At 46.1% G+C, this 16,686-nt stretch overlaps 1 protein-coding gene across 1 annotated transcript; it reads right to left on the bottom strand.

The window, feature by feature from the left end:
* Window positions 1-526: 526 nt before the first annotated feature.
* Rab11fip1 (RAB11 family interacting protein 1) lies at window positions 527-11,212 on the bottom strand (the record flags this gene model as incomplete). Its single annotated transcript, XM_055617282.1, has 4 exons — window positions 11,166-11,212; window positions 5,274-5,722; window positions 3,351-4,134; window positions 527-2,347 (listed from the first exon to the last, which is right to left on the bottom strand). Coding segments are annotated over exons 1-4 (3,101 nt in total), but the record flags the coding sequence as incomplete, so codon positions are not given.
* Between the last annotated feature and the right edge of the window lie 5,474 nt (window positions 11,213-16,686).

The following is a 16,686-nucleotide window of genomic DNA, read 5'->3' as shown; positions in this document are numbered from 1 at the left end:
AAGAAAGAAAGAAAGAAAGAAAGAAAGAAAGAAAGAAAGAAAGAAAGGAAGGAAGGAAGGAAGGAAGGAAGGAAGGAAGGAAGACACTTTCTCATCCTTGGAGGTAGCTACAGACTAGGACTCTACTGAAGGGCACTGCAGAACCTAGGGAAGACTGCAGATCATACCAGCAGCTCTTTGAGCAGCTTCCAGGGGAACTTCCCAGCATCGCTTTGTTCTACCGCTTCGTTTCACCTGGCTTCTGAAGCTCCCACCATGCTTCCACAGCGACAAAGGACCTCCACACTGTGGAAACATTCCTAATCTATCTTTGAAGACTACCACGTCCTTGCTACACACGTAGCAGGGTCTTGAGCCATTCCAAGCACAAAGTACACAGTCCTTGTGTGACAAGCCTTGCCAGCAAAACAGACACATTCTGCCATCAGGACTTCCATTTGGTTTAAAGGCATGGTCTCTGCAGGTAAAAGCAAAGAGAGAGGACATCCTTCCCATGTACAAAGACAATCTCCCCATCGTCTCTCACCTGTGCTTGGATGCCCCAGCTCCAGCGCTTGGCTGAGCTGGGACTGGATGTATTTCTGAGGGTGTGACCCAGGCTTGCAGAAGTGGCTTCTTCTTGCCAAAATTTTCAACTTTACCAGCAGAGCCTTCTGTTGTTGCTTTTTGTTGAGATTCTGCTAGGCTGCTGTGGTGACTGTTGGGAGATGGAGAGCTGGGGAAAGAGTGTGTGGCAGGAAAGGTCTCAGAGAGTGAGGAGCTGGGCACAGGAGAGCCCTGGGATACGCAGAGGGGCGAAGCTGGCCTCCCATCCCCCTTCACTTTCTCTTCCTTGTTAGTACCAGGGCCTGGTATCTCTTTATTCACACTTGAGTTCTTGCCAAGATGTGGTGAAGGAATTCCTAATGCAGCTGTCTGCTCAGAAGAAACTACTTCAGGAGTTTTGGGCCTGAAGTCATACAGATTCTCTGTGGGCACTGACTCATGTGCCTGATCGCTTGGCATCTCTGCCTTCTCCAGACAGGACGGTGACCTGTTCAAGGGTGAACCTCCTGCTTCTAGATCAACCAGCTTTACTGCCTTCCCTCCATCTCCAGCTTCATCTACTCGTTCGTCATCTGACGCCACTTCAGGAATGGATGGAAGAGACAAGCTCAGGGGATCAGCCATGATAGGAGATGTCACCTCAGAGGCAGACGGAAGGTCATGTAGTGGGTTAGACAGTAGGCCTTCATGATCACTGGCTTTGCTCTGACATGGAGTCATGAGATCATCATTGTCTTCATCCCTCAAGAGCTGGGTACTGCTTGCTGGGCTGGCTTCACTCGTGGGTCCTTCTGGAAAACTCTTGCTTTCAGAAGGGATGGTGGGCTGAGCTTCTGTGGCCACAGGTTCCTCTCCTGTGTGTACAACCTCTGTGTGAAGAGACTGTGTGGTCATGCTTCCAGCAATGGGCCCTTCATGTGTCAGGTGCTGGTGATGACTTCCACCCTCTTCCTCAAGCCCAGTGGGTCCCTCTGTTTCTTCTTCTACAAAGAGCTGTTCAGAAAAGGACACTCGTTTCTTGGCTTTCTTTTGACCTCCACTGGCACTCAAATGCATCTCTTCATGATTCTGTGTTGTGCTGTCAAACAAGGAGGCTACCTCTTCCTCTTGAGGAGGAGGTGTTGCTTCTTTGACTGCAGAAGTCATTCTACCATCCTGATCGTTCTCCACAGAAGACCCAGACTGACACTCTGGGTCTGAGGTTCCCACTGTGAGAGACCCGTCAGCAGGGTTTACAATTCTGCCACTGTGGAATGAGAGCACTGAGCGTACTTCCTGGGCCTCTTCAGGTGAGGGGACCCGGTGCTGTTCCGGGAAAGGAAGCTTCACGAGTTCTTCATGATGCCTCACGAGGGTCTTTCCTGACTCGTCACCGCCAGCTTCCTTCCCTGTGCCTGTCTCCCTGGTCTTGCCTCCTGAAGACTCTCCCGTCCCCTTCCACGCTGGGATAGGAAGCTGTTTGCAAGGTGCTCCCAAGGCGGAAGAACTGGTGTTCTCGTCTGGTGTTAAACTCTCCCTTGGAGAGATTGTTTTGAGGAACAAAGAAGGTTCTTCAGAACTGGCCTCAGCCCTGCCTGTGGGGGGCCAGTGTTCGACTGGAGTGGATGTGGAGATAGGAGCTGCTAGGGGAGAGGAGGAGGAGGAGAAAACAGAAGGACTTTCAGAGGATTGTGTCTCTGAGTCACACCTCAAGTCAGAAAAGACAGGAGCCTGAGTAGAGCAAGAAGGAAGAGTCGGAAAGAGAGCAGAGACAGGGGAAGGAAGCCTGGCCTTGGGTTGAGCCTCTGGAGAAACTTCCAGTCTGCAAAAAGGACAAAATAAAATCTGCAGGTCAGTTGCAGATGCATTTCAAGAAATGTATAAAACTAGTCAGTAAAGAGGGACAGGTTTTTAATGTTTGGGGCAGAATCTACAAGGTAAAGGGAACAGTAATTCTTGACATACAAATGAATCCCTGTTTTTTTCTCAGCATTGGGGAATCAGAGCCAGGGCCTCACACATAGAATGTAAATAGCTCACAACTGAGACATGCTCTCCCCACAGAAAGATACACTGATGAGCACCACGCACACTGTCACACAAGGGGCTGTTGCAACATAAAGGGAAGATGCAGCTGGGGCAACAGTCTATGGTTCATTTTAGTGATACAGTCAAAGAGTCCTGAGTACTTGAGACCACGACAGGGCCAAAGGCATTTGGAAAGCTTGGAGTAATGAAAGGCTTAAACAAGGCAAAGAGTATGGATTTTGAAGCAGAAAGTACATCTGCTGCAGAATCCTCCCAAAATGTCTCTCCACCCCCATACCAGAGAAACATCAATGTCCCTCAGAAAAGCAGGTTGAGTAGGCTCTTATGACCAGGAATGGAGGAGACAGAGAATGGTCACAGGTACACTAACGGGTGGACCAACGGTCTCTCACACCAGTAAACTGATGCCAAGAGGAAAGGCAGCCGTCTCCAACAGGGCAGCATGCACTGTAAACCCTTAAAACACGGGTTCCGCCCATGTACCCACCACAACCATGCAGGCTCGCTCACATGCCACAGACTGTCTCCTTTCACCAGAATCTGGTCAGCTTGATGAGAACAGCAGCTTCCACCTACAGATGCTGTGTCCTTAGCCTGGGAAACACCCCTGTCCTTTGTGCTGAGCAGGCCAGACCGGCAGACCGGTTCAAATGACTTAAGACTAGCAAAGCTTTGCATACATATCCTGAGACTGACCCCATTTGCTCTAGTGAAGACTTGGCCAAATACCAGGTGTTGGCAGAGAAAGGCCCCATATGTTAAAAACTAAGACTCACCTAGGCTTCACAGCTTTGGTCTGGGGAGCCCTTGGAGCAGGAACTGGTGGTTTCGGTTCAGTCTTAGACTCCAGGCTGGATTCTAGGTCTGAGATCTGCACATCTTCAAAAGGGTTTGGGGAGTTGCCAATCTGGGAGGCAACAGGAACAGCATCTTTCTCGGCTCTTCTCACAGTGTCTTCCTCCCGCAGCTGGCCTCCCACAAGCGTGGCTTTCCTTTCCTTCTCTTTCTCTGAGACAATGGGAAGAGGTTCACCTTCACTGTCCTTAGCCATATCTTTCTTTCCCGTCACCAGAGAAAGCAAAGAGGATTTCTTGCTCTCCTGCTTCTTGCTGTCTTTCGTTTCCTTGGTAGCCTCCATGTTAGCTGGAGACATGCTCTCTCTACTGTCCCCACTGGTCAGGGCTCGGTAGGATGGCAGAGACATGGACTTCATGGAGTCCTTGGTGGAAGAGTCAGACAGTCGCCTGTCAGAGGACATGCTGCCTCCTTCCCCAGGTTCCTTAGGAGACCGGACAGCCAAGTTTTCAGTGGATGTGAACAGATGCTTCTTCCTGAAGCCCTGCGGGGATGGGGAATCAGAAAGGCTGCTGTCTCTGATCTCATTCTTGGCCTCTGGCTGCTCCAGGTAAACATGGTTCCCGTTGATACAGACGTTAGATCGGGAAAGGGAGTCGTTCTTGGACCGGAGGCCCCCGAGGAAGGAGAGCCCTTCTTTCCTGGGAAGGCTGAAGCTGCTCAATTGTGTATGGTCTCCACTGGACGTCCTCTTGTGGGACATGACTGGGAAGAAAACGAACAGCAAAAGGGATGAGTGCTCAAGAGACAGTTTAGCAAGTAAAGGAATTCACTGCAAAGCCTAGTGAGCGAGTTAAACCTCCAGGACCTACATGTTCAAAAGAGAAATGACGCCCCACAAGCTATCCTCTCTAACACACACACACACACACACACACACACACACACACACACACACACACACTAAAAATTGAAACTAAGGATATAGCTCAAAGTTAAAGCATCTGTCTATTACACACAAGGCTCTGGGGTTCAATCTCTAGTAATGAAAAAAATAAAAAAAATTAAATGAGTGAGGGATTTGTGACATAGCTCAGTGATGGAATTCTTGATTAGCGTGTATGAGGCCACTGTTTTGATTCCCAGCATTGCAAAGCTAGGGCGAGAGGAGGCTTGGGGCTGGGAGAGGGGGGAATAAGCAGTTGCAATGGGCAGGGTTGACTGTCAATCATAAACACCAGCACATATTTCCAATTGTGGGAACTGACAGGAAGATGCTAAGCACCCGAAAATGCACAATTCAGTTCCGTACAACAGTCGGAACACTCAGCAGTGCCAAAGTTAAGAAATCCGGTGTTAAACCAATAGAAAAGGCCACACTCTCGACAGCGTAACAGAATCTGGCCACTAAAAGTTCTGCAATTGTTGCTGAAGTTCCAATTATACAATTCAGAGTCAAGGAGGCTGGACTACTGAGCTTCTGTCAGGAATGTACCGCATGGGAGTTCAGCACACAACAGAAGCTCAGCAGTTGTCTGATGAATTAATAACGCATTACACATACAACAGGTGCTGGGATGAGGCTCGGTGTTAGAGCACTTGCCCAGCATACTCAAAGCCCAGATCCTCAGGACGGTGAGAAAACAAACAGCCACAGAGACCCTCAGATGCATTTATTCTGTGAGCTTCCAACCCTTGGAAAAAGTATTTGCATATTCTTAAGAAACATCGCCTTAAGTGAGGTCTTCCTCGCCCTGGGAACAAAGATGGCTCTTCAGCAACATCTTTACTCTAGTAACTAAAACCCAAAGACCTGCTTTGGCCCTTCTTAGAGCAAGTCAGCTTAGCTGGGGGGGGGGGGGGGGGGGGGGGGGGCAGGAGGGTGAGCAAAGACAGGAACTCACCATCGGAGGCTGAGGAGGAGGACTCATCCTCATTGTCATCATCCTCGTCCCACCGGGACTGGAAGTCTCCTGGACGAAGCAGCACTTTGTCTGGCTTTGAAGTGGGCAGGACAGACATGGACTGGGAGAGCGGCGTCTTCTGCAAATTCGACTTGGAAAACAAAGTCTTGATCTTCGATTTCTTTTTCTTGTCTTTTGAGAAAGACTCATCATCACTGTCGACTGAGGGTGTCATGCTGGGGACGATGGCCGAAGCGGTATCCGAGGCGCTATCCTTATTCTTTCCTTTGATCTTGTCCTTCAGCTTTCCAAATGGACTCCGAGACTTATCTTTCATGGAGAGGTCAAACATGCTGGCAGTCATGTTGTTTCTCATAAATTGGATATCGACCTCAATTTCTCCTCGCTCTTTGTTCTTCTTTCCTGGTTTGGACTTCAAGGTGTACCATCTAAAGGAGGAAAGGTCGAGAGATTACCTTTGGATGGAAGCAGCTCCAGGAGGGCTCCTGACCCCATCACTGGCCTCTCCTCTCTGCAGCTCTAACCTCTCATTTAAACACACTTTGACACTGTCTCAATGAAGGGGACCAGCTGGGGTAAGGGAAAGTGCAGGACTTTGCTTTAACTTATCCACTTATTTTTGTAGTGCGAGGGCTCTAACAGGGGCATCAAACAGAACAGGCAAGTGTTCTGCCATCAAGTTAAATCCCTAGCTCTGTACTTTTATTTTTGAGAAGTTTTTCCCTCCCCATATGCTTGACAAAGGTAGTCCAATGTACTTAGTGTAGTCATTTTACTGGGAATTAGATCTAGGGCTTTGAAAATACTACACAAGCAGTCTACCACAAGCTCAGTCTACTGAGCTCTATCCTCATCCCTTACAGTCTTCTACAGGAATAATCCAATAATGAGTTATTTCTAAAAATAAAGAACTTGGCACAGGGTTACAGGCCGGGAGTCAGAGTTTGAGGCTAGCTTAGAAAATACAAGACCCTACCTCTGTCAGGTGTGACAACACACACCTTTAATCTCAGCACCTGGGAGGCAGAGGAAGGCAGATCTCTGTGAGTTTGAGGCAAGCCTGGTTTATATATCCAGTTCCAGGCCAGCCAGGGATACATGAGACTCTATCTCAAAAACCAACCAACCAACCAAAAACAAAGAACAAAACCAAAACAAAAAAAAAAAAAAAAACAAAAAAGATGGAACTAATACTAAAATAGACCCACAACGGGACAATATGCAGGGTCTGAGAAATCTTAGAAAACTCAGTCCTAAACAGTATGTCTCCACAAATCCCTCCGGTCAGGGCTCAGGGAACTCTGTGGAAGAGGAAGCAGAAAGAATGTAAGAGCCTGAGGGAATGGAGAATGCCAAGGAGATAAGGCCTTCTAAATACAACAGGATTGACACAGGTATGAACTCAGAGAGACGGTGGCAGCATGCTCAGGGCCTGCACAGCTTCAAGCCGGGCGGCTCCCGGTGCTGAGGGAAAAGCAGACACAAGTCCTCATCCCTAACCTGAAGGCTGTCTCCAACACACAACCACTTGCAAAGCAAAGTTCATTTTCTCAACTGGAGTGTCCCTGGATATACAAACCACACTTAAGAGCAGGCCCCATGCCCAGCTGTATATAGCCAACACAAATGAACTCAAAAGTATTTTTGTACATTTTTTTTGTCTCATATTGCTTTGTTGGGGGATTCTTTATTTTTATTTTTGTACCTTACTGATCTTTTGCTTGCATGTTATGGTTTCTGATTTTGTGTTTTTATGGTTTTTCTGTGTGTGTATGTTTTTTTTTGTTTTTTTTTTTTTTAAATTCTGGTATGTTAAGCCAGATGGTGGTGGCACAAGCCTTTAATCCTAGTACTTGGGAGGTAGAGGCAAGTGGATCTCTGAGTTCGAGGCCAACCCGGTCTACAAAGTGAGTTCCAGGACAGCCAGGACTACAAAGAAAGATCCTGTCTTGAAAAACAATAAAACAAAACAAAATTCTAGTATGTTTGTTTTATTTGCCTGTTTGTTTTCTAAAGAGAGAAAGAAGGCATGGAGTTGGGTGGGTGGGAGGTCCTGGGAGAAGATGGAGGAGGGGAAACCGTGATCAGAATATATTGAATGATAAATGTATCTTCATAAGAAAAAGACAGAATAACACCCAAATCCCTCTTAGCAAAAAGCAAGACTCCCACCGAGAAAGAGAGAGAGGGAGAGAGAGAGAGAGAGAGAGAGAGAGAAAGAGAAAGAGAGACAGAAAAGAATTTTATCACATTAGTTACAACATTAACCAGGCATGTGGTGCATGCCTTTAATCCAGGCACTCTGGAGGTAGATCTGTGAGTTTGAGGCCAGCCTGTTTACAAAAGTTCCAGGACAGCCAGGGCTATAGAGAAACCCAGTCTCAGAAAACCAAAACAACAAAAACCAAACCCCAAATTAGTTCCATTGACACACTTGCCTTTATTAATGGCAATTAAGTTTTTATGTAAATTTACAAATAAATATCAGATGACTCAGGCTGCTTGTCCAGAGGGTCCTGGTTCAATTCCCAGCACCCACACGGTGTCTCACAACCTCCATTTATAAGTCCAGTTCCAGGAGATCCGCTACCCTCTTCTGGCCTCCACAGGCACTGCATGTGTGTGGTACACAAACGTTCAAGCAGAACACCAATACACATACAATTTTTGAAAAAATTAAGCTTATAAAAAGGAATAAAGACTGACAGATAGTAATATGAACATACACAATTCAGTTTCAAAAAGAGAGAGGGATTTTTTTTTAAAGCTTCAAATGATGAATACTGTATGTATGGTTCCTCTTACATGAGGCACCCAGCGTAGTCAGATCATTGTGATAGAAAGTGGAATGGTGGCTGAAGGGACTGGGGGATGAGCAGAACAGGAAGTAATGCCTGAAGGGTACTAGTTCAAATTGTAAAAAAAGAAAAAAAAAAATGAAAAGGTTCTAAAGACAGATGGTGGTGGCAGTTATACAACAATGTGAATGGATACGCAGCTTCACACTTACGGTGGTTAAAATGGTGAATTTGAGGGCGGGGGTGTAGGGCAATGGTGGATCCCTTGCCCTATGAGATACCACCATATGAGATACCTTGGGTTCAATGCCCAGTATCATAAAATAAATTTAAAAATATACAAAAAGATAAATTTTGAATTTTGTCACAGTTTGAACTAATGAAAACCTGACGAGAAAGCATTCACATCAGACTTAGCTAACAGAAAAGAATATTTCAGACATCTGTTCATGTATTTTACATGGTCCTTTGCAAGCTACTTCAAGACATGGCAAGTGAGAGGGCACCAAACCTCCTCTGCCTGGGAACTTCAGGAGGGGGATCCTCCTTGACATTCATTTTTCCATCTGCAAACCTGATCTCTGGTGAATTGGGGGCCCAATTCATTGCAGGCCTTTAAACAACAACGACCTGAAATACCTGGCCTTCATAGATCCACCCACTGGCCATCTCATAAGCGGAGAACTTACTTTTTTTTTTCTTCTTCTTCTTCAAGAAGAAGGCTTAAAGGCTTCTTAAAGGCTCAGCGCCTGAACTTTAAGGAAATGATGGCTTTGTCCAAATGAGTACAACTTCCTCTCTCACCTTCAATGGCAGCTCAGCAAAAGCCAGTATCCCCCCAGCTATGAGGCTCATTCTGTACACAGGAAAGTAGACCCCTAACCCTTCAACCGCACTCATGGCATCTCCTGCACTTGAGCCTCCCAGGGTGGCAAGGAGTGAATGCTGTGCTCACTTTACTGGTGAGTGGAATGAAGCTTAAGATAGCTTTATCCCGGCACTGTTACAGAGCCCAACAAGGATTTGGCATTTCCTTAGCTCCTCTTCATTCTTGACCAAGAAGAGGCTTGCTTTAAGCTCATTCTCCTGATCCGTTTTCAAACTCTTTCTGAGCAGAGTTTAACACGCTTCCCCTTCCCCTCCCTCCCACCCACTTTGAGTGTGCATGCGCACATGAATATGTATGTGTGTGCGTGGTGGTGGGGTGCTAGGGGGGAACTGCAAGGCCTCATACATGGTAGGCAAGTACTCTACTGCGGAGCTAAAACCCAGTCTATATACTATAAATTTACATATCCCAAAATAAAAGGAGAGGGGGGGGGAACTCCAGCACAGCTTGGCACCAGTCATAGCCTGTGAGACAACCACTGAAGATCTAGCACATAGAACTGCCAGGAAGAACTTGAAGTGCATCAAGAGATGCAGCTAAGACCCAGCAATATGATGTGAGATGCCGGCCTGGACTGGCAAAGAGGAAAAAAAAAGTTCATGGTTTTTAAGCCACGGATGTGAAGAAGGGGTGGGGGAGGAACAGCCACAGCTGGACTTTTAACACAATTCTGCCGGCAAGCCTTGTATCTTTCCAGTACATGGAGGGCCTGGCCTGGAATGCTTTGCATATTTGTCAAGAGGTTGAGAGGATTATTTGTATTTTTTTTTTTTCCCTGATAGTCAGGGTTGCCCTGGTGATGAAAGCTGTTTTGGCTTTTGTAATAGTATTTGTAGAAACCTGAAAGGAGAAGTGGCTGAAGGCTGAACGTAAACCCTGAGATGACCACAGCGGCAGGCATCGGGGTCACTCGGCAAGAAGAGGCTGGGGACAGGGTGCTTCTCCACCAGCCATTCGGTCAGTCAGGCACACAAGCACATTCAAGATCTTCAGATAATGCCACCTGACCATTCCTGGGACCAGGCTTGCCTTTCTAAAGGTTATCTGGGCCAAAATGCTTATGTAAACGAACTTAGAGCCGGCTCCAGAATGCTCCCCACCAATTGTTACCTGCAGCTCGAGCACTGGCTTTGGAAACCTCCAGCACCACATGCAAGCAGAAGTCTCCCTGGCTGTCCTTGCCAATTAATTTCATAAGCAGACCCGAGGTCAGCTAGCAGGTAGCTGAGGAAGCTCCAGAGCCCCTTTGGGACTCTGACAAACTGATCTGCAATCACAGGTAGCAAGCTTCCCAGCAAAACCGTCTAGAATGTTCCCATCACACAGCAAGGGAAGACGTGGAATGCTTCTGCCAATACAACTCTAAAACATGTCAGCCTAGCCAGAAAGCCACAGTGAAACCACCTGGCAGCAGACAAGCTAGTCTTTTTGTTTGTTTGTTTGTTTGTTTGTTTTATTTTTTTAAATATTTATTCTTTACAAACATTACATCCTGACTACAGTTTCTCTACCTCTACTCCCAATCCTCTCCCAGCCCCCTAGATCCACTCCTCCTCTGTTTCTCTTACAAAAACAAAAAAAAAAAAAAAAAAGGAGGCAGGCAGGCCTCTCAGGGATATCAACTGAACATGGCATATCAAGTTATAATAAGACAGGCACAAACCCTCACATGGTTGGACAAAGCAACCTAGTAGGAAGAAATGGTCCTAAGTGCAGGCAAAAGAATAAGAGATAGCCCCACTCTTGCTGCTAGGGACCCCACAAGAACATCAAGCTTTGCAACCACGACCTATACTTATACGCAGAGGGCCGAGCTCAGACCCATACAGGGTCCGTGACTGTCACTTAGTCTGTGTGAACCCTTTTAGCTGGTCCTGTGGGTTATGTTCTCATGGTCAGACAATATATTCTAAAGAGACACTTGTGTCCCAAATATTAAGAATTCTTCAGGAGTCTCACACTGAGGAAAGGAAAAGGGTGGAGCCTTGTGCCAACTAGAAGAGGAAACTCTTCCAGGAAAAAATTTTCACACAGTTCTGGCAACTTACCAGTTGACTGTCTCACAGGGTACACGGGAGCTAGGTAACGCTCGATGTTGGATGATGGGGGCGGGGGTGTGTGTATGGTCACACCATGACAGAATTGCTTAGTGATGCGTACAGTTTGCCCTGTACTTAAACCCACCTCAAGTCCGACATAGGGGCAGCTAGACCTCTTCCCACTGTGGCCATGTTGAACACACCCCCTTTCCTGCTTTTTAGTATTACTTGTCTCTTTAGTGACACACTGGGACTGGTGGGCAAGCCTTTGATCTGCCAGAGCCCGGGCTTTGAGCCTGAAAACTCCATTAACAAAGTGCATGAGTGACTCACCCTCTGGAATCCCAAATCGGATTATGGCTGTGGGCTTCAGCATTACAGTCAACTCCATTTTTCAGTGTTTTTATCTGTTTTTAATTCACTTAACTTCTGTCCTCCAGAGAAGCAGTTAATAGATAATCTGGCCCACGGCCACACAGCATAAAGCAGCGACGGAGGTGTTCCAGCATTACCTTTCACATGGGCCCAGAACGCTTCTGCTATCCTAAGATCAGGGTTGGGCTCATTTTTCTGTCCAAAGGGCAGAGAGAATGCAGCAAGAGAGCCATAATCTCATGCAGTAAGTTTATTTTTAAACTTGATATGATATGAAAAAAGTCCTTCACCTATCAAAAAATTTAAAAAGTCAAATGATCCCTTTTAAAAGTATGTAATTTATTATATGCTTTATAATTTATAATTATATTTATAAAATTAATATTTATATTCTGCTACTATAATTAAAATCTAGTCCTCTGAAATTAAAAGGACCTCTGAATCTGTAGAAAGCAATGGGGAATTCACAGAAACTTTTTTTTGGGGGGTTTGCTGTGTAAACCTGTGTGGGTTTATGGTGTATGGATCGGACCTAAGGACTTGTGTATTTGAGGCAAGAGCTTCACTACTGGGCTATATGCCCAGCCCTTCTGTAATATTTTACAGTAATAGCAAGTACAGGATAAAAATTCCAGTCACACGAGATAGCAGAGAGTAAGAAACTTGGTCCCTTACTTTTTCCATCTCCTCCCCAGGTTCTCCTAGAAATAATGACCAGTTTTGTACTCTCCCAAGTGACAGTTTGGGTTCCTATTAAGTGAAAAATACCTGTTACCCAAATAACCTACCTTGTGGTGGTTATGTAGGGGTTCTTTTTGGGGGAGGCTGGGTGGGATGGGGTGGGTGAGGTTCCAAACTAATGTTAACAGCTAAAAAACACATAAAACATTGTTTATGTTTCTTACAATGTGTCTTTTTTTTTTTTTTTTTTTAACATTTTATTCACTTTATGGCTGACTATAGCCCCCTCTCTCATCTCCTCCCAGTCCTAGTCTCCCTCCCTCCTCTCCCTCTCCCCCTCCCCTAGTCCAGTAAAAGGGGAAGTCCTCCTCCCCTACTGACCTTAGCCTATCAAGTCTCATCAGGACTGCCTGGATCCACAAGAAGATAAATAATCACATCTGTAATCCTAGCACTTAGGAGATGGAAGCAGGAGAATGGATCATGGAGGCTGGCCTTGGGTACACAGTGAGACAGACCCCGTCCTTGTTGGGGGACAGGGAGGAGAAAGAAGTGGAGGGAGCCGTGAGGGAACACTGAGGAAGACAGGATCTTCTGCAGATGAGGGAAACAGGAGCGCTCTCAGTGCACCCCCACAGACATCAAGCCTGCTCGGGTGGGTAAAGGCCTGCCAGGAACGCCTCTGGAACAATAACTCTGTGGCTGGAGCAACATGTTTTCACACTCCAGAAGGCAGCCACAGAGAGAGAAATCGCAGTCTTCAAGATCCATGCATGCGGGCATTGGTGGCACACACCTTTAATCCTGAGTTGGAGGCTAGCCTGGTCTACAGAGCAAGTTCCAGGACAGCCACAGCTCCACAGGGAAACCCTGTCTTGAAAAACCAAACCAAACCAAACAAACAACTCATGCAAACATATTTCTACTCTTCACACTGAAGTTAGAGGGGTGAAGAGACTCATAGTTTGCTTCTAGTCAGGGAGAAGTGTGGGCGCCAGACAACACAACACATCAGTTAGAGCTGGGTGCAGTGGCACAAGCCTGAAATCCCAGCCCTCGGGGAGGCAGAGGTAGGTGGGTGTCTGAGTTGGAGACCAGCCTGGTCTACAAAGTGAGTCCAGGACAGCCATAGCTGCACAGAGAAACCCTGTCTTTTAAAACCAAAACCAAACCAAACAAACAAACAAGGCATTAGTTGCACTAAGACAGCAGCTGCCTGCTTTCTTTTTCTTAAAAAAAAAAAAAAAAAAAAAAAAACATCTGAAAATTACATTTCTTTATTTGTTTATGTATTTTGTGTGTCTGGGAGAGAGAGAGAGAATGCAATCACACCATGGTGAGCACACCTTATAGGGGTTGGATGAGTGGCTCCTGGTACTGAAGGGTTTGGTAGTAAGTACTTTTAATCACTAAGTGTAGCCACTGGTCTAGCTGCCAACTTCTAACTTTAAACACTGGGACAACTACTGGAAACTTCCTCACTGTGTGCATGCAAAAATATTCCATGTGAAAGACACTCCCATGAACGCACAAATTTCACCACAAACAAGGCTCTCAACTAACCTAAGACCCTACAGAATTCAAAGCCACCTATCTTGGGAAACTAATAAAAACATAGCATCTACTTTGAACCCCAGAAGGGTCCAGAAAAGGGAAGGTCAAGAAGGCCCCCCAGCTCTACCACTCTAGATGTCTGAGTTCATTGCAGGATCTCTGGGTCTAGCTTGGGTCAGCACTGCTACCCCCTTCCCTTTTAGGGCCAAATCTCAATTACAGGCTTTAGCACAAAGTCAGCGCCATCACCATAAGAAACCTAGCATCAAGACTCTGAGGACTAAGGCTCCTCTGGAAGGAAGGCACGGGTACAGAACAGTACCCTACAGGGTGTTTGGAAGCAGGACAGTCATTCCTTTCCTAGATGAGGACACTTTATGAAGCAGCTCAGAAATTGTCTTCCTCGGGGATTATAAATAGGGCAGAACGCCATACTGTGGGCCTCTGAGGTTCAAAAAATTCCTGCCTTGGATAGCACGGCAGCAGTGTGGAGCAATAGTGACAGAGATGTTTATGGCTTGTGACACATTGGCAATGTGTCCTCTACAGCAGCTATGCAGTTTAGCAAGTTCTGCTGTGGAATGAGGTGGGTAGGTGGCAACCAGGGCCTAACCGTCCACCCTGAGCCAGTCCCTACCCACTCTCAGCTGCTGGAGGAGCTAGTCCCCAGAGCAGTGGACGGCTCCTGCTGGTTTTCACCCTCACCTCTAAAATGGCCACTTTAGTAGCACTGAAAAGGTTCCACTTTAGTAGCACCGAAAAGGTTATTTAGGAGCCACCAGACTTGGTCCTAAGAACTGGTGAGTGGCATGAAGAAAACACAGGCAGGTGAAGAACCATTTGGAGGCCAGGTGAGATGGCTTAGCAGATAAGGTCATTGTGGCCAACCCTGCTGACCAGAATTAGGTCCTGGGGCTCAGGTGGTAAAAGGAGAGCGCCAACTGACTCAGGTTGTCCTCTGAACTTTACATGTGCACTGTAACACACACATACGCACACATACACACACACACAGAGAATAAAGAAAAACAAAAGCGAAAACAAGATCAGTCCCTCACACATACATATTACAAGACGTGTTACAAGAAAATGAAATATCAAGTATGCTTTTAAAGAGACACTTAATCCCATGCTAAGCTGACACCTACTATTTCACACATTTCCTTTAAGGTTTTGTTTTGCTGTTGTTGTTTTTTTTCCCCCTATGCAGTTTCGAGCTGAGAGACTTTGGGCAACTTGTCTAACCCTGCCCTGGTTCTACTCTGAAACAAGGCTGAGGGTACCTGGGTCAGAAGGATGTCATAAAGTTTAGAAGATGTAAGCGTCTAGAGCCAGGCCTGCGGTAAGTTACAGCTGTAAGTTCTATTTAGCTAGAATCAGAACGCACAGGCAATTTTATTTGTAGCACATGGCACATGCCTTAGAATCTTCACATCGCCAATTCTGATGGCTACATGACATCACACCACCTGAGAATGCTAGAGCTGGCCCCAAGTCAGAAAGTTCCTGACATGAAGATAAATAGTTCTAACTATGTTACCCAACACTCAAACATGCCCACCTACCATAAGTACCAATGGACTTGTGTTTCAAGGCATAGGAAAACATTTACTTTCACCCACACAATTAGTATTATATACTTTCAGTTTATTTTCCTGGTGTTATATAATTTCCAGGAAGTTATTTTTTAATGGAAGACCTTAAAAACGTCACGATTAGAGTATATGTTCTGGAACTTGCTGGGGGATGTAATTGCCATCACCAGGGCCTTTATGGCTTTTCCATCAGTGGGTGATATGGGAACCAGAGGCTCCTGTGATTAGCAATGCGGCCGAGCAGTGCAGTGCAGCATATGATTAGGGTATTTCTAAGCAGAAAATACAAGTTCAAGCGCCCATATGAAAATACTTTCTACGAATTACAAAACTTAACTCACATGTCAACATGTAAGCCTATTGTTCCTACAGTTGTCCACCAGCAAAGTTGGTTATATTTCAGAGAGCCACAAACGGTACTATGCTATAGATGAGACCTGCGACCTCAGCTCTTACTCGGTATAAAGGCCACCAGTCTATCATGCCTGGCCTGCCAGAGGAATGCATCACAACAGTGACAGATCCCTCACAAAAAGCAAGTTTAAGGATGGGAAAAGAAAGTGCGTAATCTGGTACCCCATGCCTTGACCAAGACAAAAGAAAACAAACCAGTGACAGACATCAAAGGACATTCAGTCCCCTCCTCACCCTGTAAACAGACGAATGTGACCCCCCCACCCCCACCCCATGAGCTCCTGGCAAGGGAGCAGAGAATCTGTGATTTATCTTGTAATCACTGTAAGTTCAAAGCAGGAAGAAAACATGCCCAAAGAATTTTATTTTAAATCACATCTTAATAACAAATGATTAGTAAAAACGAAAAGTTCCATTTTGGCGAACTGCAGGTCATATGCACCAACCATTAGAGAACACTGCAGTAAGAGGTCAAGGCCCTGGATAAATACCCTGGGACTCAGTCTGCTGCGGCTGCCCTTCAGATCGGACACCATTCTTGGTGATAACAAGAGGCTTTTTTAGGCCAGGCTTTCTGGAGGCTCTGTTCCTTCTGAAGGTTAGCTACGTCCTTGATCACAGAAGGGCGCTGAAAAAAATAAAGTGTATGGCAGACACATCGCCAGTACTGCTCTGGTGCAGCTTGTAAATAAATGCCTTCCCTTTGGGGTAGCTCAAAGGCCAGCATTCAGGGAAGATAATTACAACTGCCTTTCTTCTTTCCACAGCACATTCCTCATGTCGTCCAGGAGACGGCCCCTTGGTTTTTCCCTACCTGGTTATCAACACACTTCTCCCTTGGGGGAGAGGGGAGAGGTTCTCTAGGCTTGGTGTGGAGGTATGCTCTTATAATTCTAGCACTCAGTAGGCAGAGGTTGGGGGATAGAGAGCTCGAGGCCTGAATGGACTACAGGTTTCAAACAAACTAACCAAACTAGCCAACAAAAACTTTGAATGCAAACCACCGTTACCATGCAGGAATCTCAGCTATTCACTCAGTAAGCCACT

Source organism: Psammomys obesus, unplaced genomic scaffold (genome assembly GCF_907164565.1).
Source record: "Psammomys obesus unplaced genomic scaffold, mPsaObe1.curated_primary_1811, whole genome shotgun sequence".
Taxonomy (NCBI): Eukaryota; Metazoa; Chordata; class Mammalia; order Rodentia; family Muridae; genus Psammomys; species Psammomys obesus.
Note: the sequence above shows the minus strand (reverse complement) of the source record. Positions and strands in the feature narration are given on the sequence as shown.